The 17,302-nt window shown below is 43.0% G+C and overlaps 1 protein-coding gene across 1 annotated transcript in view; it reads left to right on the top strand.

Moving 5' to 3' along the window:
- The first annotated feature begins 4,307 nt into the window (after positions 1 to 4,307).
- Cth (cystathionine gamma-lyase) overlaps positions 4,308 to 17,302 on the top strand; it is a 38,215-nt gene continuing 25,220 nt past the window's right edge. The window contains exons 1-6 of the mRNA XM_028890366.2: positions 4,308 to 4,537; positions 8,529 to 8,610; positions 9,297 to 9,392; positions 11,226 to 11,335; positions 14,191 to 14,322; positions 16,261 to 16,318. Of these exons, the coding sequence (XP_028746199.1) occupies positions 4,373 to 4,537; positions 8,529 to 8,610; positions 9,297 to 9,392; positions 11,226 to 11,335; positions 14,191 to 14,322; positions 16,261 to 16,318 (643 nt within the window). The 5' untranslated portion in view covers positions 4,308 to 4,372. The remainder of the gene's footprint in view (positions 4,538 to 8,528; positions 8,611 to 9,296; positions 9,393 to 11,225; positions 11,336 to 14,190; positions 14,323 to 16,260; positions 16,319 to 17,302) is intronic.

Genomic DNA, 17,302 nt, shown 5'->3' with positions numbered 1-17,302 from the left:
GAGAGAGAGAGAGAGAGAGAGAGAGAGAGATGCTCTGGGGACAGAGAAATCACAGAATTTCTTTGTTGGTTCAGAGGACTTTAGAGTATTTTTATGGTAGAAACAACTACAACAACAAAAACCATACAAAACAAAAAAAATGAGAAATTATTCTGACCCCCTACATGCAAGATGAGCCAAAAAAGGATCAGTCCTGAGCACACATTAACTGCTGGCAAAGGAGGACATATCAAAAGCTTGGGGAAGGGACTGGGGAGGGCAGGGTGTGAAGGTCAGACACTCCATTCATGCTGTGCTCCCGGGAAAATGTACCGGCTCTTCACCCTTTCCTGTACTCTCTTGTGGAGCCGACACAATGTCTACTCTCTGGTATTCTCTGAAGGTATTAGCAGAGTTCTTAGACTAGGCTCAATATAAGACATCTAGGGTAGTCTGTTTTTTAATGCTGTAATGGAATACCTGAGGCTGAGTACTTATTGACCCCATGGGCACAGCAGGGCCTTGACCAGTCTGCTGAAAGCAGACATCATTGCATAGGTGGCAACATGCATGTGAGGAAAACATCACACATCAAGGCAGAGAGCAAGACCAAGACTGGGGTGCAAAGAAGAAAGTCTCTTTGCTTCCTTTCTGGGCAGCACCTCCTGCCTCATACAAAGAACCAAGATTCCACCACAGGCGTCTTTGGAGGCCACACTAATTCTAGAGCCCTAGCAATGGCTTCCATGGTATAATTACTGCTGTGGACATATACCTATCTGTTCATAGAGGAAAAGCACCAAGGGTGTTGCGGAAGCTGGAATGCAATGGGGAAACTGAGTCAGTTCACATCACCTTTTCTGTAAAGATGGCAAGAATAGAGTGAGGAAGGGAATTCTGGAGTGGGGATTTAAGAGAGAATGACACAAACACAGGATGGTGACATTGCCATTCAGAAAGGAAATGGCTGACAGTGTACCCAGTTCAGATCTGTCACCCCAGCACTTGGAAAGCCAAGCAGGGATACTGGACTCAAGGCCAGCATGCTCTACCAACGGAACAGCCCCTCCCCCCACAAATGTGACAATTAGAAGTTCAACTTGGCCATTTTCTATCTATTCTCTTTTGCTGTCTTTTTTTTTTTTTTTTTTTTTTTTTTTTTTTTAAATAGGTCTCTCTTTGCAGCCCTGGCTTTGCTGTCCTGGAACTCACTCTATAGATCAGACTGGTCCCAAACTCACAGAGATCCTCTTGCCTCTTCCTCCTGACTCCTGGGATTAAAGGTATGTGCCACCCTGGCTTCTCTTTTCTTTTTTGAGACAGGGTCTCATGTAGCCCAGGTTGGCCTGGAACTTAATATGTAGCTAGTTGAGATGAACTTGAACTCCATTTCCTTTCCATCACTATGAGTAGAATCACTTAGCTTCTCTATAGTCAACATCAAAACAAAGCCTGACAGCCATTGATTAAGTTTTTAAACTTTCTTAGTCTCAAAAGATGCTATTTTTAATTATTTCCTATTAAAAATACAATGTTTCTTTTCCTACTGGTTTAAAAAAATATCATAGGTGGTGCTGGGGATGTTTCTCAGAAGAAAGAGTTCCTGCCCAGCATGCAGGAAGCCTTGGGCTCAGTCTCCAGCAGCACATAGACTAAACATGGTGGTGCACACTGGAGGCGGGAGGGGCAAATTCCACATCGTCCTCTGCTACAAGGCCAGTTTGAGGCCAGCTTTGAGAAACTTGAGACCTTGTCTCAGAACATACAACAACCACAAAAATAAAGTAAAAAGAAGGAAAGAACATGTGTCTTTCCCGAATCTCATTCCCAAGAAGAATCCATGGCTTAGCAGTGTAGTGATAATTTCATGATGTTGTTTGCAACCTGCTCTAAATGAAAAAATCAGCATTCAGAGGACATTTACTGTATTTAAAGTGGCCATCACTCATTCACTTAAAAAGGTTTTTCTGGTTGGATGCAGTAAGGATTACCATGAGTTTGGGTTTGCAAGGGGTAGTGCAAGACCCTGTCTCAAAAAGCCAAAGAAGAAAAATATTTCTTTTACTTTATGCATATGAAATGTAAAAGGAATTCATTTTTCCCTGTAGACCTATGATTTCTGCTACCACGATTGTTTCAGATTCAAACAATACATGTATTTAAAGATTGTGCATCATAGCATGTGCTCCTGAATCCACACACTGTTTTGCAGTTTCCTTTGCTGTCTTGGAAATGGCCATGCGGGTTCTCTTCAACTCTTCTGCTCATTGGCCACTTCGTGAGTCTATCACAGAACTATCTCTCTGGGCTCTGAAGGGGTAGTTAATCTGCTTTTCATTATAGCTGAGAGTTTTATAGTCACCTTTGCACACATATGATGACGTCTGAGAGAGATACTGCTGAGTGGAAGGGAAATTCAGAATCATGTGAATAGAGAAATTAAATCTTGGGTTGCCATCCTGCAGCCTCCTCTCATTTTTATCAGAGGCCTCATTTAGAGGGTCTGTATAGGAGCCATTTTCCTTCCTTCCTTCCTTCCTTCCTTCCTTCCTTCCTTCCTTCCTTCCTTCCTTCCTTCCTTCCTTCTTCCTTCCTTCCTTTCTTTTTTTTTTTCAAGACAGGGTTTCTCTGTGTAGCCTTGGCTGTCCTGGAACTCACTCTGTAGACCAGGCTGGCCACGATCTCACTGAGATCCGCCTTTGCCTCCCAAGTGCTCGGAGTAAAGGCTTGTGCCACCACCCAGCAAGGGGCCATTTTTCAAAGAACTCTCTCTGACAGTTAAGCTAAAGAAAATGTCAGGTGGGAAGATGGCTCAGTGGTAAAAATGCTTGCCCCACGGCCTGACACTCTGTGTTCGATCCCATCCACCTTAGCGGTACTGTGCACCCGTACCAGCCAGCACTCCGACTGTGGGAGGCCAAGCCTGGAGCCAGCAGTGCGGAGACTGACTCAGCAGGCTGATAGGAGACTGACCTCCACGCATGCGCCACACACGTTTGTGTAACCCAGGGTTTATCAATTCTGCTTAGAACTGGAATCTGAACTGTTTCAGGCTATTCTGACCTGTTCTGTGTGGTCACACCAAAATGTACCGCTCAGCTGTTAAGAGCACTGGTTGCGCTTCAAGAGGACTCGGGTTTGTTTCCCAGCACTCACACGTCGAGCCCATCTGTTTATAACTTGCAGGTCCAGGGGATCTAACATCCTTCCTGACTTCTGTAGACACCAGGCATGCATGTGGTGCACAGACATACACAAAACTTTAAAAAAAAAATAAAAAGATATCCACATATATGCATAATCGTTGAAATGTGTTCAGGTTGAAAACATATTTTAAAAGGAGAAATAGTAATCACACAGACATACATGCAGGTAAAACACCAATGAATAAAATAAGGATAAATAAATTTTTTTTTTTTTTTTTAAAGAGAGAAATAGTAATCAAATAGGCATCGCAACCCATTGGTTTCAGAGACATTCTGCTTCCCTGTGGCCATGGTTTCCCTTGGCCTCCAGCCTCTCACACTTGGTGCTGGAAGGTGACTGTCTCTGAAGCTAATTTGAAAAGTAAATGGACTGTTTGCCTTTTCCAAACCCTTGTTTTTTGTTTTTTATTTTTGTTTGTTTGTTTGTTTTTTGGTTTTTCGAGACAGGGTTTCTTTGTGTAGCTTTGCGCCTTTCCTGGAACTCGCTTTGTAGACTAGGCTGGCCTCGAACTCACGGAGATCCGCCTGCCTCTGCCTCCCAAGTCCAGGGATTTCGGCCTGCCTCTGTCTCGGCATGTGCCATCACTGCCAGCCCAAACCCTTGCTTTTTAAAAAAGTGTTCCTTGATGCCTTCTAAATTTGTTCTACAGTATTTCAGAGTTTTAGGTTAGGTTTTCGAGAAATGGAAACGCATTAAACTCCCTAGTTCCCTGACATGGTGTAAAATTAGGTCAAGGATGGTGTCTTTTGGAAGCAAAGCTTCCTCCTGAAAGCCTGATCTTGGCGAGGGTAGGCCCGCAGGCGCTGGGGACGCAGCTCCAGCGGTCCCCGGATCATCCCTGCCTGACACCAGCACCTGGGGTCCCGCAAGGCGGCGGGAGGAGACCCGCACCGGGGTCTCTACCCTGAGGACAAAGGGTGCATCTGGGATCCGTGCTGCAGCCTGCTGTTGAGGTTTCCGCTGCTCCAGGTCCCAGCCGGATTGCTCACCACGTGGGCGCCACTGGGAGGCGGGTCAGGGACACTCGGGCAACTCCTCCCCTGCCGCCCAATGGACAATGGCTTTGCTTCGGGACCCGCGCTGATTGGCCGCGTCGGACCCGCCCCTCCCTGGATATAAACTCGAAGCTCGGAAAGACTCCAGTTGGTTTCATATTTGGCAAACTCCTGCTCTTCCTAGCGCCAACATGCAAAAGAACGTCTCCCCGAGCGGCTACCTGCCCAGCTTCCAGCACTTTGCCACTCAGGCCATTCACGTGGGACAGGAGCCCGAGCAGTGGAATTCACGCGCCCTGGTGATACCCATCTCGCTGGCCACCACTTTCAAGCAGGACACGCCAGGCCAGTCCTCGGTGAGCGGCAGGGCGGGCAGGGCGAGCCGGGAGGCCCGGCGGACTGCCGGAGCGCTCGGGACACGTGGGTGGTCTCTGCGATTTTCAGTTAAAAATCAGAGTTGTAATTTGGTGAATTCTGTAGCAACGAAGCCAGTCCCCCTTTGAAAAGTGAGGAGCGTTGGGCTGGTGAGACGGCTCAGTAGGTGAGCTGACTAGTTTTATATCAACTTGACGCATAGTCATCTGAGGAGGGTACCTCAACTGAGAAAGTGCCTCTAGAAGATTAGGCTGTGTTGATTAGGCTGTAAGCAGACCCATAGGGCATTTTCTTAATTAGTGATTAATGGGGGAGGGCCCAGTCCATTGTGAGTGGGGGACCCTCCCTACCCCCAAGCTGGTGATTCTGAGTTCTATAAGAAAATGGGGTGAGCAAGTCAGTAAGCAGCACTTCTCCATGGCATTTGTATCAGCTCTTACCTCCAGGCTCCTGCCCTATCTGCTTTCCATGATAAACCAGTGACATGGAAGTGAAAGAAACCTGTTCTTCCCCCAAATGGCTTTTGTTTGTGGTGTTTTATCACAGCAGGTAAAGGTGCTTGTCACCAAACCTGACGATCTTAGTTCAGGTCTATAATCTCTGTGGTGGAAGGAGAGAACCAGCTCCTGCACACTCAGACACACACACTAAATAATGAAAGTCCTAGAGATTTAAGATCCGTTCTGATAAGTGTGTCCAGTTAATAGCTACTGAATACTTACACACCAAATGCATAGTTAGAGTCCATGTGTTACATGTAGTCTCATCCATTGTTAACTTAGCCTGAACTAAGGTCTTAGTGTTCAGACTGAGATAGAGGATTACCAGCACTAGAGTAACCTAGGGTCACCAAGGCTCATGCGCAGTGAAGCTGGCTTTAATTTATCTTGAACCCCCATCTTCTGTGCCTGACTGCATGGCGCTACATTGTAGCTGTGATAAATAATAGTTTAAGCCATTTCATCATCTGAGACAGTGGTTCTCAACCCATGGGTCATGGTGATCCTTTCACAGGGGTCTCATCAGGTATTTACATTGCAATTCATTAACAGTAGCAAAATTGAAGCTATGATAGAGCAGCAAAAACAATTTAGTGGTTGGGGGTCACCACAACAAGTTGAGAACCACTGATCTATCCAGTGTGGCTTTGTGATTAAGAGTACAGGGGGTTTGATTCTTACATCGGCTCTTCTGTCTGGGTAACCTGGAAGACGCTATTTAACCCATCCTAGCCTGTGTAAACTGGGATAATTATAGAACACACCACATGAGCTGCTGCTGTTAAAAACTCTGCGGTACACATTCATTACTCAGAAGTACTTTGGTGTTTGCAGTCTTCATGCCTTGCTATTTCCATTTGACTACAACAGCCAGGTGAGGAGGGTAGGCATTAAATCGTTTTTATAGAAAAGGAAACTGACCCAGACTCAAACACAAGTGACCAGTAAGGCCTAAAATATGCAGTCTTGTGAATCTCGTGGCATCTTCCTTTTTGATGGCTTACTAGATGGGTCTTGGTATATTAAAAGTCTCCTGAGGTGCAGAGGACAACGCAATTGCAGCATGTTCCCAGGTCTTGACTGTTCTGGAAACTACCTTTGTGTGCTGTAAGTCAGGTAAAGTTCTTATAAACAGCCCTTGTTCTGTGAGGCAAAGTTCCAAGGACATCACTATAGCAGGTTAGGATACTCCTAACTGGTGACTTGCATTCAAAACTCAAACACTACCTCCTCCAAGCAAGTGGTGGGGCCCTCCTATGTAGGCCTGCTGCCTGTGTGGAACAGTGTGTAGAAACTGAGTGTTTGGGTATGGTATTAATGTTTAAATGGTTCAGAGAGCAAGCAGGGGCAGTTAAATCCAATATGTGCTCAGAATCTCCAAAAGATAATGGCACTGTAGCAATGAGAAGTATCAGAAATCTTTAGTTCCATTTGAAAAGCCATGGAATGCACAAAGTAATTTGCCAACAAAATAAGTTCTCCTACCCCGGATGTTAGACATCTGCATGCTTATGAATATTTATGGCAGCATGGGGCTGCTCTAGGAACCAAGTGTTTTGGAGGAGGTTTGATGAGTTTAGCAGCCAGGGACAGTGGTGGGTGTTGAAGACAGCTGGAGCCTTGTGAACTATGTGTGCCCAGTTTATCCATCAGGGGAAAACTTTTAAAATTTTTATAACTAATACTAGAAGCTTCTGAGTCTGAAACAAGGATGCAAGTTGTGATGTGCTGTATAAACCATGGAGACAAAAGTGTAGGATGTTTTTAATTATTTGAGACAGTCTGTCTTTAAGTAGCCCAGGCTGGCCTTCAACTCATGAATCAGACTTTGCCTTTACTGGGATTGCAGATGTGTGCAATCACACCAGCTCAGAGCCTAGGATTGATTCTAACCCTCACATTCCCCAGGTCTTACAACATTTGGCTTCACTTTTCTTCAAGTATTTAGTCACAAAGCTAAATAAATTATTAGGTGAAAATTAAGTATAAAGGGAGTCTGACACAAGATTTTATAAAGCAACTCATGGAGGATATTCATTGAAAATTGCTTCCTCCTTTTGTGTTGAGTCATTTTTATAGGGTTAAGATCTGAACCCTGAGAACTTGAATGACTCGTTCAGCCCTCTTGTGTGCTAAATGAACCTGCATCACTTCTATCTTGGGAAGAGAAGCACAGATTAGATTCATGTAATTCCCTTTTCCTAATACGTCCATCTTATAAGGAAAGGGTGAGGCTAACATAATTGCAACACCATGCCAATGTTAAGAACTGCCACCTAGACTGATGGAGGCAGATACAAAGATCCATGGCCAGACACCAGGCTGAGCTCTGGGAATCCAATTGATGAGAGAGAGGAGAGATACTGCAGGCGAGGGACATCGAGATCATGATGGGAGGACGTACAGAGATGACCGGCCACACTAGTGGAAACCCATGAATTGTGGACTGGTGGCTGTAGAGCCCCCGTGGGACTGGACTAGGCCCTCTGGATATGGAAGACGGTTGTTTGGCTTGAACTGTTTGGGGGGCACCCAGACAGGGGGATCGGGATCTGTCCCTGGTCTATGGGCAGGCTTCTGGAACCCGGTGCCTCTGGTGTGACACCTTGCACAGCCTTGGTGCAATGGGAAGGGGCTTGGACCTGCTTAGGCTCAGTGTGCTGGGCTCTGCTGACTCCCCATGGGAGACCTCAATTTGGGGGATGTGGAGATGTGGGGTGGCTTGGGAAAGAGGGCTGGGGGATGGGAGGAGGTAGGAGGGGGGATCTGTGGATAGTATGTGGAGTGAGTAGAAAATTTCTTAAAGAAAAATTAAAAAAAAAAAAGAACTACCACCTATATAGTGGTTAGTATATGTTGAGGAACATACAGGGAATTTATGCCTTACTCCATTTCATCCTCACAATTTTGCAATTAGACCTGTATTTTTCCCCTATCTCCAAATTGACTGTTAGAATGTTGAGTCCTTTACCTAGTAGTACCAAGCTAGTAAATGGCAGGAACATCATTCCAACCCATGGTAAGTACATCATTCTTACTCATTTTGATTTTATGTGTAGAGGTGTTTTGTCTGCATGTGTTTCTATCTATTTACCACCTGCATGCAGTGCCTGTGGAGGCCAGAAGAAGGCATCATATCCATTGAAACTGGTGATCCAGACCTAGTGAGCTGACATGTGGGTTCTTGGAATTGAACCTAGGCCCTCTGAAAGAGTAGTAAGCATCCTTAACCTCTTAGCCATCTCTCCAGTTCCCCTTTTGGTCATCCTTTAAGCTCTCCATACTGCCATAGCCATGACAATGCCACACTTACGTCTTATATCAAAATGTGACATTGCTAGGTAATAGAAAATCATTATGGTGGGACCATGTTTTCATTGGGGTCTGATACTAATCAAGAGATCTTAAGATGATGAGTAAATCCTCTTCCTCCTCCTCCTCCTCCTCCTCCTCCTCCTCTTCTTATTTTCAGGGTTTTGTATATGGCCGCTCTGGAAATCCCACAAGGAACTGCTTGGAAAAAGCAGTGGCCGCTCTGGACGGGGCAAAACACAGTAAGAGACTTATATCTACAATGAAAGGTGGATTCTCTTTAGGTGTCTAGGGACCACAGAAGCACAGAAGGTATAAATAGAGGTCCTCTCATTCCAAACTCCCTTTTTCCTGAAACAGTGAATCCTTTGGCTTTATTCTTCAGTTGGTATATGCATGTATGTCCTTACCAGTTAGCAGTAAATAGGAACAGAGCAGAATGGTGGAGCTTATTACAGCCCTCATCTCAGTCTATCACTATGGCTCATTCACCAGACCCAAAATCCTTGATAATATGCTCTCAGAGGGAAGGAATTCACTCCCCGGAAAAGGTCCTGGGAATGAGTTCTGTTGAAGTCATATTTGTATTTTCAATATAAATGATGCTATATGAGCAGAGTAGTAAAGAATAAATATCTATCGTGTGTGTGTGTGTGTGTGTGTGTGTGTGTGTGTATGTGTGTGCTTGTGTGTGCATAAATACATACTGTTCTAAAAGTTTCATTTTTCAAACAGAAAGGGGTGTTGTAACATTAATTAGAGGACCTCTGAGGAGTAACAGCAGTGGCACAGTCAGCCAGGTGAACCACGGTGCAGATGGCACTAGGTTGTTGCTAAGGTTTTTTTTGTTTTTTTTTGTTTTTTGTTTTTTGGGTTTTTTGTTTGTTGTTTGTTTTTTAAGCTTACTTGAATTTGCTTTTTATGGTAGGTTTGGCCTTTGCTTCAGGGCTAGCTGCCACCACTACAATTACTCATCTGTTAAAAGCTGGAGATGAAGTCATTTGCATGGATGAAGTGTATGGAGGTAGGTGCCCTCTCATTCACAGTGTGTGCCAGCTGGCGCAAAGATAGCGATGAGCCTTGAGTTACATGAGCACCATTGCCAGTTTTGGCGAGTATGTTCTTTCTAAGGTATAGCAGGCATGGGCTTCAGACTCTGTTCCAGAAGTGCCTGTAGGAGATTGTCTAATAAGAATTGTGCTTAAGAGTTAGAACAAGAATATAGGACTTGATCAGCCTTCAGGCAAACCACAGCTTTCTGAATGCACAACACACACACACACACTGTACCAGGCATGCTGAGATGCCACATGGTGCCAATGAACACCATAGAACGATTTCTGAGAGTTAGTTCTCTCCTTCCACCATGTAGGTCCTGATATCAAACTCAGGTTGCCATTCTTGGTGGCCAGAGTCTTTAACCTGTGCGTCTCACTAGTGATGCTTTTAGACTTGAGTACTATAAAGAAACTGCTAACAGTCACTTGTGCCTGTGAGCCTAGCACTCAGAAGGCTAAGCAGAAGTGCCATGAATTGGCCAGCTTGAGTTTGATGTCAACTGGGCTACAGGGAGACTCTGTCCTTTTTAATACATTTTTTTAAGAATTATAATACAATTACATCATTTTTCTTTTCCTCCTTTCAAGTTTCCCATGCACACACACAACCCTCCATATGCACTCTCTCATGGTCTCTTTTTCTTTGATTATTGTTACATATATACACGTGTATATATGTATGTGTATATGTATTCCTAAATACATAAATACAACTTTCTATAATATTTCTATATAATGTTACCTGTATGTTTATGATTTCAGAGTATTGTATAACCAGCTGGGGGGCTCTTCTCCAGGGAAGACCTTTTCTCCCACTCTCAGCATTTCCAGTTGTCTGTAGTTCTTTGTCTAAGGCTAAATGGGTTTTCCCTTCCTATGTTAACATGTCCATTGGTTTCATTGTTCTTCAGGTCTTGGTTAGGTAGTTATGTTGATAAGATTTCAGGAGTTTAGCCTCTCAACATTTCCAGGAAGCACAATCTCATAAGAAGCCTTCTGTTCCTCTGGCTCTTACTATCTGCACCCTTCTGTAATGATTCCTGAGCCTTGAGTGCAAGAATTGTGTTGTAGATATATCAGTTGGGACCGTTGGCACCAAGTCCCTGTCCGAAACATACAGCTTGTATGTGCAGAGATTTCTACAGAAGACTGTAGCTGGAGTTTTCTCCAGTCCTGCTCGGGCCCGTAGCCGCTCAGACCCAAGTAAACACACAGAGACTTATATTACTTATAAACTGTATGGCCATGGCAGACTTCTTGCTATCTAGTTCTTATGTCTTAAATTAACCCATTTCTATTAATCTATAAGTTGCCATGTGGCTCGTGGCTTACTGGTACTTTACGTCTTACTTCTCATAGTGGCAGTGGCTGGCAGCATCTCCTGATTTGGCCTTCCACTTCCCAGAATTCTCCTCTCTGCTTATCCTGCCTATACTATACTTCCTGCCTGGCTACTGGCCAATCAGTGTTTTATTTATCAATCAATCACAACAACACATTCACAGCATACAAAAAGACATGCCCAGCAGAAGACACTGTGTCAGGAAGCTGCTCCATGTTAGAAGAGTAGAGAAAGGGGAGTTTGAGAAATGGTTCTGCTTCTTGCCACTTGTGTGTATCAAGTATGTTTTAATTGGCTCTGTGGCATGTCAAATAACCATGCTACTTAGCTACACTTGCTTTCAGCTGAATTTTTTTTTTTTTTGAGAGTTCTCCTTTGGGATTGGGGAAGCCTGCAAAGAGCAGACATTTCCTCATATTGTGTTCTCTGCATATTATTTGACTGTCTTCTGCCTCAGGCACCAACAGGTATTTCAGGAGAGTGGCATCTGAATTTGGACTGAAGGTTTCTTTTGTGGAGTGTTCCAATACCAAATTGCTAGAGGCAGCGATTACACCACGAACCAAGGTAACCAGCTGGCTTTTGATTCTGTCTGTTTTCCCTGTGATGTTTTACTTACATCCTTTCTGTTTACTAGAGGATGTAATATAAATCCAAATAACATTTTATTGAAGCTGTTGGAAACACTGAGATTTATATAGGCTAGAGTCTCCATGGCTTGAAAACATTATCTAGGGTGCACATGCAAATTCTGAAGTTGAATTTCAATTGGGCCTTGAGGTAGGTGGGAAGAAAAGAGTATTAGACAAAAAATGCCACAATATATTAAAAACCACATAACAGGGCCTTGAAAGGAAGGAAGGACTTCCGTTTAAAATTTGGAGGAGGGCTGGGCTGGAAAAATGTTTCAGTGGTTAAGAGTATGTGCTGCTCTTGCCAGGGGACCTGAATTTGGTTCCCAGCATCTACATTGGGTGGCCCATAACTGAGCTCCAAGGGATTTGATGCCTCTGTCTTCCTTAGGCACCTGCACTTTCATGTATAGATCTACACATGTTCACATGAGAATGAGAGGGGGAGAGGCAGAGAAAGACACACAGGCATAGATGACTGCCATGAGAGGAATGGTGGGGGAAGCCAGGGGAGCCTCTTTGAAGTAAATCCCCACAGTAGTCCCAAGAACAAAGGAAATACCAGACTTTTATAAGTTTGGTGGGGTTTTTAGGAAGTTTCATATCATGTGATTTTAGTTCAATGTTGTATGCACAACAAAGAACATGAATGAATCAAGTCCCATAAATTAGGGACTACTGTTAGCCACAGCACAACCTGCTTCTTAATTCTGTCCCAGAGAGAGTTGTAGAGAGGCATGGCCTTTTAAAAGTAACCCCTGTCCTTTAGGGGCAGGTCAGTGTTCTAACAATAAGTTTAATTTTGTGTGTGTGTGTGTGTGTGTGTGTGTGCATTGTTTTAGAAGCTAGTGTGGATTTAATCTCTCAGCTCCACCCAATTTTTTTTTTTGTAAAAAATTTAAATTCAAAAGTACATAGTTCTCAGACATACCAAGCTAACAAAGCATAACATCATTCAAAGACCATTAGACTCTCTCAGTCCAGGGACTTTGATCTCAGCCCTGGGAAGCTTGTGTGCTGTGGAAGGTATTTGTGCCTGAATAGCAGAGATGGTATTTGGGGACCTCATTTAAATTCTGCAGGAGTGAAAGGCCAGTGTCTTTTATGAGTGAACCTTTCTAACTCTGTTAAGGATTAAAGTGTTAAACTTGTACCCAAGCTCATATGGCAGTGAATGCTAAAAGATAGAAATCCTTCACACAAAGGAGCCTAGATTCAAGCTCATGTGGCAGTGAATGCTAAAAGATAGAGGTCCTTCACACAAAGGAGACTTTCTAGATTAGCACTGGAGCACGTTTTACTCAGTAAGGTTTGTTTTCAAGAAAGTTGCATTTTTATATTGCTTGAGGAAAAAGAATTTATTTAAATAGCTGATCTGAGACTTCCCAAGGGAAGAAATCAGATCATGAGTATGATAAATTTTGTCCATATGATTTTATTTGCTGGCCCTTTAATTCGCTTGAATTAATATATTTTCCCCTGAAGTACAGGCTCTGCTTTTGTAGATAGATAGATAGATAGATAGATAGATAGATAGATAGATAGATAGATATAAAATGTGTGTATGAGTGTTTTGTTTTCATGCACAAATGTGCACCATGTGTGTGTTTACTACCTGTGGAGGGCATTGGCTCCCTTAGAACTGGAATTACAGATGGTTGGGAGCCACCATGTGGGTGCTGGGATTCAAACACTGGTCTTCTCATAAACAAATGATCTTAATTACTGAGTCATCTCTCCAGCTCCGGTAGTCAGTTTTTAAAGTCCATATAAAACCTATTTTGTATTTAGTTACTTGTTTTCATTTTTGTTTATTTTTAAATTATCTTGATGAGAATTTGTTATTCTTACCCAGGAGTCATTTTTATAGCTCTTTAAGCAAATTAAGATTTTCAAAGTGGTTTTTAGTAGTGAACTTCCAGACAGGGAATGTATTTAACTTGACATCTTGTCTGTCTATATAGGTAATGAAAAGTCATTAGTTCTTATAAGAGAAACCTGTAAGTAATACAGTTCAAAGCAGATGCACCTTATTTAACAGAGTTCTGACTTGGTCTTTTCAGTAACTGTTGAGCGTGCAAGTCATGACAGGGTTGCAGTAGATCAGAGTTCTGCCATGGAACCTCTCTTTCTATATGGCTGCCACTTCTTTTCCTCAGCCTAATGCACTTTCTCAAGTTTAGAGTTTCTAGTGCTTTTGTTGTTATCTAACCCTGAGGATGTCCTTGGCATCCTGGGCATAATTCTCATTAATGAAAATTCTAGGATGTGTAGAGTAGAGTTGCTTATATTCCAGACTCTCTGTGTAGCTGATTGTAACCTTGGACTTGTGATCTGTCTGCCTCTGTTACTTGAATGCTGGGAATATAGGCATAACCCCTAAGCCCCCAAATTGCTGGTTTATGAAGTGCTAGGGATTGATCTCAGGCTTGCTTCATGCACACTAGGCAAGATCTTTACTGAGCTACTTCCCCAGAGTGAGGATATATTTTTATACAATCTATATTATTTGTCTCTGAGAACAGAAGCTCCAGACACCATGGCTTTGTTCTATAAGATAAATATCACCAACCATTTTGTGCAGATGAGGAACTTGAGGAAGATAGAAGGGAATTTAATGGAGCAATGGCCAATCTTGTAGGGAAAGGTCAGATTCAAACTTGACCATTCCACCTTCATTGTCTAAGCCTTTCCAGCATAGGAAGTAGCAGCCTTCTATGTTGTGGTATGTGTGATATTTGTGTATATGTGATATGCTTTTACTTACTGTTGTTTGCTAAATTACTGTAGCTTGTTTGGATTGAAACACCCACAAACCCATCCTTGAAGTTGACTGACATCGAAGCCTGTGCACACATCGTCCATAAGCATGGAGACATCATTTTGGTTGTAGATAACACTTTCATGTCTCCATATTTCCAGGTAAATGAAGGGAAGGGTTTCTGTTGTGATTAACAAACCACACAGTTACCTGTAATTAGGAAAGGAAGAACTACTTTATAAAAAAAAATCATTATCAAACTCAAAATAGCTATATATCAAAATATAACTATTATTGATTAGAAAAATAATAAGATTTGGACTTTTTTTGCATTAGTTAATATCTCAAGACTGTGTTACTATCTCATTGGAGGTTTTGTTGGCAACAGTGGGTCACAAGATAGGAGTAAACACATTTGCCAGGCCATACTTGATAAGAATAGACACTATGGTAATTCTCAGAGAGTCTATGCCTCTGAGGGTCCTTTATAGCAGTTAAGAGAAGTTACTTGGCCTTCCTTGCCTCTTTGACCATTTGGGGGAAGTCCTATCTGAATAGATACGAGAATGTTAGGCAGTAAATTTGTAACAATGACCCTTCCTTGGTCATGTGGGGTGAGGCACCAGGAGCCTTTAGGAGTTCGGAACTAGAGGTTTCTTTCTACGCATTTGGTTTCTGAGCACTTAAAGCTGATGATTAGAGACTGGGCTTTTGCTTTTTATTTTAGCCCTTCTGGTCTCCACATAGGCCTGTGATTTTAGACTACCACCCAGGCAGCACTTCCTGATCTCTTAGGTTATGTAGAGCATGTGAAGACATAGCTTATTAGGTAGTTGTATCTCTGATGTGTTCCATATTTTGACTGAGTGTTGGTTATCAGTCCATGTTAAATAAGGAATTTCTACTTCATCTGTTTTATGTTATGACTTAGAATTCTTAGCATGTTTGGCTGCTGTAGCATGGTACTGTTCATTCAGAATAGGACTTTGCTTCTTATAGATCTAAGGCCCACAAGTCCAACATTGAGGTATCTTGGAAGGGCCAAGTCTGTGTTCTCATGGGAGAAGAATCCAGGCAGCTCTCTGGGACTATAATGCGGCTCTGATCCTGTCACAGTGGGTCTGTCGTCAGGAGCTCATCACCTCCCAGAGTCCTGATTCTTAATGCCATGGCCTGGTCATTAAGCTACAACATGTGAAGTGGGGGACACAGACATTCCACCCACAGCCATGGGTGTTTTAAGTTAGTTTGAGCTACCTAGAGAGACTTTATTTGAAGAAAACAAAACCTATATATGTATGTGTTTTAAAGATGTAAGGTTGATTAATTGGCAGCAACATTAGAGCAGGAGGATAATCTCAACAAATTTCCGTTTGAAAACTGTTTTTATTCATACCTGTATGTGTCTGTGCTGTAGTGTGGAGGTGGAGGTCAAAGGACAACTTTGCAGATTTGGTTCTCTCCTTCTATCTTTAGGTTCCAGGGATTGGACTCAGGTCATGCTGAGCCTTGTCTTCTGCCTCAGCAGACTTCTTTGTGATTTTATACCTGACAAAACTAGTATAATAAAAGAATGATTAGGAGTCAGGAACTCAGCAAATCAAGTGTTAACAATCACCTTGTACCTCGTAAGGTTTTAATGATTAAAAATCTAAGCAAAGTACTTTGTACTGACTTGGCACAAAAACTGCTAGATGCTTCCATATCATAAACTTCTCCATGTACTTAACGGCTCATAAAATGCACATATCTCTGCTGCAGACAGTAAACTCAGAGCCATAACCACTGTAAAGAAAGGCACGGGGAGGTTTGGCCTGGGCCTGCTTTTGTTTTGATGCAACTGGCACCTTCAGAGTCTGAGCCCAGTCTGTTTTTGGTTGGTTTGTTTTTGTTTTTGTTTTCTTTTGGATGCTTCTTTGGTAGAAGAAAATGTAGGGACAAACTCAAGATCTTAGAAAAACTGAAAATGTGTGGATTCTCACACAGCAGGGCAGAGAAGGATTCAACTGGGATCTGAGGCAACAGATGCAAGTGGATAGGATGGAGCATTTCACATGGTTTCTCGTTTGAAGTAAACATGTCTGTTTTTTTTCTTTCAGCGACCTTTGGCTCTGGGTGCTGATATTTGTATGTGTTCTGCCACAAAATACATGAATGGTAAGATAAGTATAGCCTGAATCTTTTTTTTTTTTTTCAGGTTTAATGTGGTGGTATTGTGTTCCCCAAAATATTGTGCAGATAAACTTATTTGGGGTCAGAGACAGAACAGCCACAATATTAAACATAGAGGATAGGCAGTGGTAGCACACGCCTTTAATCCTAGCATTCCAGAGGCAGAAATCTCTCTGGATCTCTGTGATTTCAAGGTCACATTGGAAACAGCCAGGCATGGTGACTCACGCCTTTAATCCCAGGGAGTGGTGGTAGAAAGCAGAAAGTTATATAAGGCATGAGGACCAGAAACTAGAAGCATTTGGCTGGTTAAGCTTTCAGGCTTTTGAGCAGCAGTTCAGCTGAGATTCATTTGAATGAGGACTGAGAGGCTTCCAGTCTGAGGAAACAGCATCAGCTAAGGAACTGGTGAGGTGAGGAAGCTGTGGCTTGTTCTGCTTCTCTGATCTTCCAGCATTCACCCCAATAACTGGCCTCAGGTTTGATTTTATTAATAAGAACTTTAAAGATTCATGCTACAATTTTTGGTTTTTTTGAGACAGGGTTTCTCTGTGTAACAGCCAAGGCTGTCCTGGAACTCACTCTTGTTGTCCAGGCTGGCCTCAAACTCGCAGAGATCCACCTGCCTCTGCCTCCCGAGTGCTGGGATTAAAGGCATGTGCCACCACCGCCTAGCTCATAGCCTGAATCTTAAACCCTCTTCTCCATAGGTAGATGTCAGTGGCAAGGGCTTGGCATTTTGGACCCTTCTCCTATTGTGTAGGATTGATTTGTGGTTTGTGTTGAAAAGTAAAATAAGAAGTGTTTTGATTTTACTGTAGCTGAGGCTAGTCTGGAACTCACTACTTGCCAAGACTAGCCTTGAACTTCTGATATCCCTATGTCTCAGGCACTGGGGTATGCATCACCACACTCAGAATCTCATGTCTCATAAACAAACCTGCGTTCATGGCTCATAGGGTTTGCTGT

The sequence above is a fragment of the Peromyscus leucopus genome, chromosome 6 (genome assembly GCF_004664715.2).
Source record: "Peromyscus leucopus breed LL Stock chromosome 6, UCI_PerLeu_2.1, whole genome shotgun sequence".
In the NCBI taxonomy this organism is placed as follows: domain Eukaryota; kingdom Metazoa; phylum Chordata; class Mammalia; order Rodentia; family Cricetidae; genus Peromyscus; species Peromyscus leucopus.
The sequence above is the reverse complement of the archived record's forward strand: the minus strand, read 5'-3'. Positions and strand labels throughout refer to the sequence as shown.